The sequence below is a fragment of the Orycteropus afer genome, unplaced genomic scaffold, assembly GCF_000298275.1.
Source record: "Orycteropus afer afer isolate SDZICR_OR568_19922 unplaced genomic scaffold, OryAfe1.0 scaffold00184, whole genome shotgun sequence".
Taxonomy (NCBI): domain Eukaryota; kingdom Metazoa; phylum Chordata; class Mammalia; order Tubulidentata; family Orycteropodidae; genus Orycteropus; species Orycteropus afer.
In genome coordinates, this window is record NW_006921771.1 from 3,708,874 (window position 1) to 3,719,232 (window position 10,359).

General features: G+C 41.2%; 1 protein-coding gene across 1 annotated transcript in view; it reads left to right on the forward strand.

The window, feature by feature from the left end:
* Positions 1-8,051, forward strand: part of PLCXD2 (phosphatidylinositol specific phospholipase C X domain containing 2) — a 100,779-nt gene extending 92,728 nt beyond the window's left edge. Inside the window, exon 4 of the mRNA XM_007947422.1 lies at positions 7,892-8,051. Within this exon, the coding sequence (XP_007945613.1) occupies positions 7,892-8,051 (160 nt within the window). The remainder of the gene's footprint in view (positions 1-7,891) is intronic.
* The last annotated feature ends 2,308 nt before the right edge of the window (positions 8,052-10,359 follow it).

Below are 10,359 nucleotides of genomic sequence, written 5' to 3' on the forward strand. Positions count from 1 at the left end.
ATATTTACAAGGATCAGTTTGGTTCTCAAGTTGTAAGTACAACAAGAGTTGCAACAAGCATTCAGATAGTGAAAGATTCGCCCAAAAATGTGACCCTGTCTATTTGGTTCTGAGTTTGGGTAACATGAGTTCAGAACAGAGAACTCAGCTAACAGGAGTTTGGATAGCAAAGGGCACCTGCATTTTTCTTTCATGGTGAGAGCTGCCTTGGACAGAACTAGAAACCCTCCCTATTTGGCTCTATCAAGTCTTTGACTAAATTAGTTGTGCTGAGCTTAATGATCTGGAATTAGTTTTTTTTTTTTTTTTTTTAATTATATGTTCATGTATCCCTACTGTTTTTCTCATGGCTTTTGGCAAATTAACATTATTTACTCACTCTTTCAGTAAATATTGAGTACCTAGGAGGAGCTGGGTCCAAAGATACAGATTAATAATATAGTCTCTGCCCTCACAGAACTAACAGTCTAGTAGGAAAAACAAACATGTAAATTTCTATAAGGCAAGGTAAAAAAATCACTATACTAAAAGTATGTGCAAAGGGCTGTGCTAATAAGGAAGAGGGAATATTTAAACATAATTTATATCTGTATACTGTATTCTGAATAGAAAGTGTTTTCTTGCTGATGATTTCAAGCCAACCTGTAGAGGAGACATTGTTTAGAGCTCATTATCATCCCCATTTTACCCTCCGTGAGGTTAAGTGACCCAGATCCACATAGCCAGTAAGTATCTGAAACTCTGAACTTCTGATTGTCAAAACACTGCCCTTTTCAGTGTTTAACACTGAGTCAGATATAACATTTTTCAGTGCTCTGTTCCTTTCTGATCCAAAGGCCTTTAATTGCTTACTGGTACTTGAATCTGGTCAGACCTTAATAGTTACAACTGTTAATCTACATTGTCAAAATGATTTTCATACTTATAAATTCCTGGAACTTTAATCTGTCTGCAAAGAAGCACACAGTTCTTTCATTTAGTGGTAATGATGGCAGTATGCACCCAAAGCCAGGGTGTTCCACATTCCAGCCCCTTAAAAAAATGTTTTGGTGTCATGACCCATACAGTCACAAGAATATTACCAGGATGCATCATGCGTTCCTAAACCTGCCTATCAACTGAACAGGAAGTGCAACTCTGGGCAAAAGTGTGTTCTCAAATTGCCAGAACAATGTGCCACTGGTGTTTCCTCTGGGCTGTGAAACAAGAATAAGGAACGCTGGTGGTGCAAACGTTAAGCACTCAGCTGCTAATCGAAAAGTTGGCAGTTCAAACCCACCCAGCAGCTCCAGAGGAGAAGGACCTGGGGATCTCCTTCCATAAAGATTACAGGCAAACCAGTACCACGTGTTCTGCTCAGGGACACAATAGATGGTTCCTTACGGAAAGGGAAAAGAATGTGCAAGAAGACTTTAAATTTTAAGAATCTGTACTGACGGAACCTATTGAAATTTGAGGAGTTCCCAAGACTATTATTGCCCTGAGCCAAACCTTGAATCAAAACTATCCCCTAAAGTCATTTTTAACCTAAATAACTATTTAACTTTAAAAGAGTGAATAATGTACTCTTTTTAAAAAAATTATCTCCATAAGACCAAATGGACAACATCAATTTTAAAGCATAGAGGGAAGGTTGGGGGTGGGGAGAGTGGTGCAAGAATTGAATGCGAGTGAAACAACCAGAACAGAAATAATGAGAATGTCGACACAAAGTGAAGAATGTAACCAATGTCGTTGATCATTATATCTAGAACCTGTTTAGGAGTGGGCTTTGCTGCATATATTTTCACCAAATATAAAATATTTTAAAAAATACATATATTACAGACAAGCAGATAAGAAAACCTTGTGGGGCAGTTCTACTCTGTCACCTTTGTCTCATAAGATTGCTATGAGTCAGAGTCAACTTGACGGCACCCAACAACAACAACATGGAGCAAGTAGAAGAAACCAGTAGAGTTGACAAGGGCCTTCCCCTGATGACCAAGAGTCAGACCTAACTGATAAGCCACACAGAGTCATGGTCACACTGCTCATCAGCTCAAATCAGAGGCAAAAGACAAGGTTTATTTCCCTGCAAATCTGGGAGTCATTTCCTTACTAGGTAGTTAACCCCTGTACTCTTGGTTGAACTTCAGCCCTAGCTCATCTACCTAGATGGAAGCCTCAAAAGACACAGCCATTTTGACAGAGTATCTATGGTGGTATTCCCCAGATTCTTAGAAACCATATACACTCCCACTGAAATCAAATGAAGGCAAATTTTATTTAAGCCTGAGCACAGAGCATCCATGGGACCCTCAAAGGGGGCATGGACTGGAATCAGAAGGCTTGAGATTGAAGCTTAACTTAGTACCTTATCAAGGAATGGTCTTGACATCTCTGAGCTAGATTAAATATTATGCAGGGGCATTGGTGGTTCAGTGAAAGTCAGTAGAGTTCTTGCCTTCCATGCAAGAGACTTGAGTTTGATTCCTGGCCAGTGCAACTCACGTGCAGCCACCACCCATCTGTCAGTGGAAATGTGTGTTGTTCTGATGCTGAATAGATTTCCACAGAGCTCCTAGACTAAGGCAAACTAGGAAGAAAGGCCTGATGATTTAGTTCTGAAAATCATGTAGTCAAAACCCTATGGATTACAACAGTCTGGTCCACAACCAATCATGTGGATGGCAAGGACCAGCCTACACTTAGTTCCATTGTGCAGTTGGGGGCCAACTTGATAGCCGCTAACAACAGCAACAACAATCTTACTGCACCAGTGAGATTATAGAGTCTTAGAGTAAACAACATGAAAATGCCTACCTCAGTGCCTAACATAAAATAGGCATGGCTCCCTATTTGTAAAGACAGCCAGGAATACAGTGGATCAGCCCTGTACTCAGGTAGGAGCTCAAGGTCAAAGGCAAGTTTATAACCTACTGTCTGTGGCCTGTGGGATTTGGTGCCATGGGGGCAATCAGTGATAACTGGCTCAGCCTTTTTACACAACTCTCTCATTTTGATATGTGCCAGAAGTTGGGAAAACAAAGTTGCTCCTCTTCACAGTGATTCTAGATTTCCCTTTCTTTGTATGTAATCCTGGTTATTTGATCCTTGCCTTCTGGAAGGTTGGCATGGGCAACCCAAAGCTGACCCAGAGCTCTTTGTCACCAGAGACTACAGGTACAGACCCTTCCTGAGTTTCTCCGCTCAGGCTCCAGGGATCCTCAGAGTTTTGGCACTACTTGGCAGTTGGCTGGAGTTGCCTCCAGACATGCAAGTCTCATTTCTCCATGACAACCAGAAGATGGCGCCTCTGTTTCGTACTAAACACTAGCCTGGGCTTTTTAAAAGTTAACAGCCTTGAATGTGTGAGGCTAATTACTGCTGTGTCTTTCATGTATGCATGGTCCCTACTTCCAAGGGGACTGTATTTTTAGCCCCTTATTCTTAAACTAAGGGGGTCTGGTGGTATAGTGGTTAAGGAATTAGGCTGCTGACCAAAAGGTTGGTTTGAACTCCCTAGCCACTTGAATCACAGTCAACTAGATGGCAGTGTGTTTATCTTAAGCTACAGCATTTTGTCCTCTAAGCAGCAGGATGTAAAGGCCTTAGGGAAGTTTTTTACTACCACCATCCCCCAACCCCCAAATAGCTCTACCTTTTACCCTACCATTAATGATTTCTTCTGTTATGTCAAATACTTATATATTGTTAGCTGCCATGGAGCTGGCACCCAATTCATGGCAACTCCATGAACAATGGGATCAAATCATTGTGATCCATAGGGTTTTCACTGGTTGATTTTCAGAAGTAGATTGCCAAGTCTTTCTTCATAGTACATCTTAGCCTTGACATAATAGCAATACACAAGCCTCCACTGACAAACAAGTGGTAGCTGCACTTAAAGTATATTGGCTGGGACTCAAACCCAGGTCTTCCACATGAAAGGTGAGACTTATATAAATCCCAGACCAAACCCTTTGCCACCTCATGGTAACCCCATGTGTTACAAAGTAGAACTGCTGCATATGGGGTTTTTTTGGTTTTAATCTTTATGGAAGAAGATTGTCAGGCCTTTCTTCCATGGCATCACTGGGTGGATTTGAACATCCAACCTTTAGGTTAGGAGATAAGTAAAAACCATTTGTGCCACCTAAGGACCAATAATGTTATTATTGCAAGTCCATTCCAACTTATAGCAGCCCTATAGGACAGGATAGCACTGCCCCTTAGGGTTTCCTAGGCTGTAGTCTTTACATGAGCAGATTTCTAGGCCTTATTTCCCATAGAACTGCTCTTGGGTTCCAATCACTGACCTTTCCATTTGCAGCCAAACCAGAGTTTCTTGGAGCCTAATATAGTACTTCCTGTATCCCACACACTGTTCTAAGCAGTTTACATATATTATTTTAATTCCAAAAGAAAAAAAGTATATATATACTCGGAAGGAAGGTTAGGCAATCTACTTCCATAGTGATACCACCTCGGAAACCCAGGGAGGTGTCACTATGAGTCAGCTCTGACTCGACAGCACATAGCAACAACTATATATATATATAAGATGAGTGTTACTACTATCCCCATTTTATAGGGGGGGGGAACTGAAGCACAGAGAAATTCACTAAGTCAAGATCAAATTGAGGTGATTGAGTCTTCAGGAGTCCCAGTTAAAAATGGAAGTACCCCAGGAGGGTAGTTTTTTAAGTGATAATCAACTTTTAATGTAAGAATGTGAATTGATTTAGAATATGTATTTTAACCCATGGCTGATTTATAGAGTCCACTGAGTAAAGAAATGAGACCCAGGACCAATTATAGTTTTCATGGTGAAAAGAGAAAGAGCAGAAAGACAAAAACTTTGTTAAGAGTTGTTAAGAAGAAGACTCTGAGGAGTCAGAATGTATCCTAGTCAGTTAACATCATTGTAATCCTTGTCATAATCGATCCCTTTCTCTTGTTTTCAGTTACATTCTCCTACAGAGGAGCTGTCCGTGAAGGAGAGTGTTAACTGAAAGAAGATAAAGGGATCACTTAAGATAACCTTGCTTGTTTCCAGTTTTGGAATAAAATGGTTTCATCCTAAATAATCCCCAGTTACTTAACCAGTGTAAACTCTAGTTTGTGTCTTCCTTAAAGCATTCTTAACTTTTGGGTTTCTAGTGAGCTGTTTTTACTGATTGAAAATTATGACTAAACTTACCGCTCCCTCTTGTAAGCCCCCATTGTACTTTATCCTTACAACTAATACAGAAATTATCACATTGAGTTATTTATTTATATCCCTAAACTTTTGTCTTTGGACAAGACATTCTGGCTAGCTGTCAAATAGGAAGTGCTCAATTTATAATATAAGACTGATTGTATTCATCAGACAAGTGAGCAAACATTTTTTAAATTATGACACACATAGTACTGGAATAACTAGAAAGTAGTGCTGGAAAAGCTGCATATCCATAGGGAAAATGTGATCCTTAACACTTACTTCATGCCATATGCAAAAATGAACTCAAAACGGATCTTAGAGCTAAGCATAAAAGCTAAAACCATAAAACTTTTAGAAGAAACCATAGAATACCTTAGTGCCTTAGGAGTTTCTTAGGTCAAAAAACCAAGTTGATTCTGATTCATAGTGAGCCTATAGAGCAGAGTAAAACTGTCCCATAGAGTTTCCAAGGCTGTGAATCTATACAGAAGCAAACTGCCCCCATCTTCCTCCCATGTGGTTAGTGGTTCAAACCACAAACTTTTTGATTAGCAGCCAAATGCTTTAACCACTATGCTACCAGAGCTCCTGTCTTGGTTTTCTAGTGCTGCTATAACAAATACCACAAACAATCTACTTCCAGAGATTCTGCCTCAGAAACTCAAGGATGGGTCACTATGAGTAGGGATCAACTCAACGGCAGTGAGCTTTTTTCTTTTTATAGTTTAGGAGGCTAGAAGTCCAAGTTCAAAATTCCAGCTGTAGGGGCTGGGTGAAGGCCCCTCAACTTTGGGCTTCAGCTCTGCCTCTTTTTCCAGGCCTACAAGAGCTGGAGGCTCTTTATGACTCATGCAGCTACTGGTTGCTGAGGCTAATGAACCCAGCATCAACAGGCAAAATGGCATAATCCCAAGTATGGCAGGCCAAGACATGGCCAAATGCAGGGTCCAGACATGCCAAGAGCTCGAGACCAGGCTCAAAGCTTCTCCTCATATACCAGAAGCAGCCCACACCTTGAAGGCAACTAATTAGCTGCTCACAGCAGATTCCACCTTGGAGGTGATTATACCACATCCAATCTCATCATGAGAAACAACTGCATCCAGCTGCCAAGCTACTCAAAGTCACAGCCCTGCCAAGTTGACACACAACCTTTACTACCACAGTTCCTTAGATACCAAAAAAACATAAAAAAAAAAAAAATTGATAAATTAGATCTCATCAAAATTAAAGACTTTAGTTCATTAAAATGCACTATGAAGGAAATGAATAAGTGGGCTACAGACTGGGAGAAAATATTCAAAGTGGAGGGTCAATGAAGGCTCTCAACAAGATGGACTGACACAGTGGTTGTAACTGTGGGCTCAGGTATAGTGAGGACTGTGAGGCTTGCACAGGACTGGACAGTGTTTCATTCTGTTGTACATAGGGTCACTATGAATTGGAGACAACTTGACAGCACCTAACAACAGCAACAATAGTAATGTTCTATACTTTGATAAGGGCTTGGATTATACAACAATGCAACCATTGCTGTGGAGTCAGATCCGACTCATAGCGACCCCTCCTTGGGTTTCCAAGGCGATATCACTATGGAAGTAGATTGCCTGCCACCTTTCTTCCGAGAAGTAACTGGTACCAGCCTTCTGGTTAGCAGTCAAATGCCTTACAGGTGTATGCATTTGTCAAAACTCAACAAATGTACACTAAGATTTATACATTTGACTGTATGTAAACTTTATGTCAAAAGAAAACCAAATTGAAAATAAACATTCAACCCTAGTTAATGATCTGCATTGTTGTTGTTGTTATGTGCCGTCAAGTCAAACCCGACTCATAGCGACCCCTCCTTGGGTTTCCGAGGCAGTATCACTACAGAAGTAGGACTGCCCAACCTTCCTTCCGAGGAGTGGCTGGTGGGTTTGAACCGCCAGCCGTCTGGTCAGCAGGCAAGTGTCTTAGCCACTATGCTACCAGAGCTCCCATGATCTGCATAGTAAAGTATTTATGGGCTATGTTTAAATGTTTAGGGAGCTCTGGTGGCGGAGTGGGTAAGGCATCTAATTGTGCTGCTAATTGTGATTCAAACCCACCAGCTGCTCCGTGGGAGGAAGATGAGGCAGTGTACTTCTGTAAAGATTTATAGCCTTGGAAACCAAATGGAGGTCATTATGAGTCTGAATTGACTCAATAGCAGTGAGTTTGGTTTTGGTTTGGTTTAGATGTTTGCAGTTAGAATTTGTCAAAAATATAATATGGATTGATGGAAGGATAAAGTGATGGATTGATTTGGTAAGAAAATATAGTGAAATGTTATGGTGGAGGTATACTTACTGTAAATTTTTTCAGTTTTTCTATAGGTTTGAAATTTCTCATAAGAAAAAAATAAAGAACCCACCAATAGTTAGGCCCAATCTCAGTTTTGTAACGTTCCTGTTGATACATTCTATGTTTGATGCTTGGGCAAACAGTCTTCTTCTCTTCCAGCAGAAGAATGCTGGAAAGCACAGTTCTCTGACAAAATAGAGATAACCTCAGCCCTGAAGAAGAGAGATATAAGGCTTAACTGGACGAACTTCCAGGGGCTTGTGCTTTGATTGACGTGTTTTTTCTATATTAACAGAATTCTTTATTTGCATTCCTGGAGCAGTCCTTCTAAACTACTCTCTGTTCTCTCTTTCCTCAACACTGTCCTCCATGTAGGAATCTTCCTGCTATCCTGGATTGGGTGAAAACTCAAAAGCCTGGAGCGATGGGTGTCAATATCATCACATCTGACTTTGTGGACCTGGTGGACTTCGCCACAACCGTCATTGAGTTGAATGACCTCCTACAGGAGGACACAGCTTTGGCTAAATGCTGACCTAAAATTTTATTTTACTTAATGTTGAATTATTGATCCAGGGTAGAGTTTGGAAGGATTCCCTGTTAGGATGGTCTTTGGGCAGTAATGATCCAATGACTAAGAGGAGGGAGGGCATTTTTTCCTTCCTCACAGGGCCATTTGGGTAAAATTACAGGGCTTTTAATTGCATTTTTCCCAGGTGAGACTTCTTAAAAACTTAAGTCCAAGGGAAGAAAGCACATTTCATGGGATCCAGATCAGGATCTCCCCAGTTGCTTATGGTAGTGGCTGGAATATGGAAATAGGGTCTCCAAGTTCCACTGGGATATTGAGTGTCCCCTAATTGACCTATTTCCCTGTTGTCTTCCAGGATGTTGTTTGAGTCAGTGAGAGGCCTGATAGCAGAAAGACATTCCTGTCAAAAGAATGGCTCATAGCAGGTGTGGACTGCCCTGTGGAGTGGCTCTAACACCAACCTGGGTTTCTTTTGCACGGAAGAGGTTTATCACTAGTTCTCTCTAGACATGTTGAATGTCACCACTTCTTCCCTGAGAGAGTATGACTGATTTATCAACAAGTTGTTTAAGCCACAAGCTGTTTATGTATAGCTTGTGCTGGTTGGTACCTGAGTACCCAATTTCTTCAGATTACAAACAGTGCATACTGCCCTCAGTATCAGAAGTGTGTTTCCCACTTTTAAAACATTGATTCCTTTCCATTTCTTTTGGCCCCTGTTAAGAGTGAAAGGAACAATGATGGGAGATCTTTTCAACTGTGGGGCCCAACAAAAGATAGACATGCATGCCTGTTGCATGCCAGATTTCTTTGATTTAATTCTGTAGCTTTTCCCAAAATGGCTGCCAGGCAAGAACCTGAATCATTTTGGCAAAGTCCTCTTTGGAGTGGCACCTTCAAGTCAGATCTCGGCATTGCGTTTTGTTATTGCCTGCCTAGGATTTGGATATGCACTGTGGACACAATGCTAAGTGGAAGGAACTTTTTCCATGATACCATAGAGGCAGAAACAGGACACATGGGGAAGTGCAATGGCATTAAAGGAGACAGCTCCGAGTGGGTTTGGAGCCATTCTGCAACTCCTTGAAAACAAGACTACCTCGGGAACATTTAAGATGACTCGTGGTCATCAAGTGAGAAACACCCAGTGTTGGAACATTAACAGTTCTTGTCTTGATTGTTCTACTTTCTACCAGTTGTTTTGAGTCTATAATCACTAGTGCATGAAGGTTTTGAAACTCAAGAGGGGATTTTTTTTTTTAATTGATAAGAGGTGCTTATCTATAAAAAGCCCTCTTGTGTTTGTCTGCCTGTATTTATTTATTTATTTATTCATGTATTTATTTATTTATAGATTAAGTATCTGCAGTGCTTCTTACCTTAGGTGCCCTCACAAAGGAGCTTCCTAAACTTTTCTCACCCAGGACTGATGCTGCCATGGTCTTCCTCTCATCATCAGGACCATGCATCTCAGGACTGTGTGTAATCTCTGACTTCTCCCACCCCAATCATACTGGGGACAGTGGATATGTGTGCATGTGGTCCAGAACTCTTAAGCCACTACCAAGCCACACACTGGGACAGAAGATGGAATGGGTCATGAAGAGCTCTCAGTCTTTGAGGTAGACCGTCCAGAAGAGGACTGAAAAGGGAAGGAGCTAGAAAGAAAACAAGGCATGGGAGTATGTATACATTGATGCTCCTGGGGACTGTCTAAAAATCCCAAAGGATGTATCAGCTTCTGAATCCTTAAAGAGGGAAGATGAACCCAGGATCTTACATGGATGTGTGCTTTTATAAAGATTGTTTGGACCCTTCCCCCAGTAGCTTCCAGCTTCTATCCTTTGATGCTTACAACTAGATTTTGCATGTTACCTGCAGTGGGGGTATCCTAGGAGTATCCACATTCACCCTCACCCCCACTCTTGGTCTTCCAGCCTTTACTTTGTGGAAAGTAATTTAAGCCCTCACCTTTAGCTTCTGCTGCTTCCCCCTGCTTGAGGAGGCCCACAACACAAATGCCTCTGGGAAAATCTGGCTTAATTTACCTTTTTCATGCATTTGAATCCCTCCCTGAAGAGGTTCGGGGATAGCGTTGTCAAATTCTGTAGGGCCTATTCTGGATAGATGTAAGAAGGTGAGGGCCCTCTCTTTCTATCTTTCCCTTCAATTCTGATATTAAACCCCACTGACAAGCTCTGAAATCCCTGGCCTTACCTCAGGGTTTTATTTTTGTTGTTATTGTTTTATTTTGTTTCTGTTTTTAATTCTCGGTCACTTGCTAGGGATTAGGTCGTTTCCCCTCTTTTAA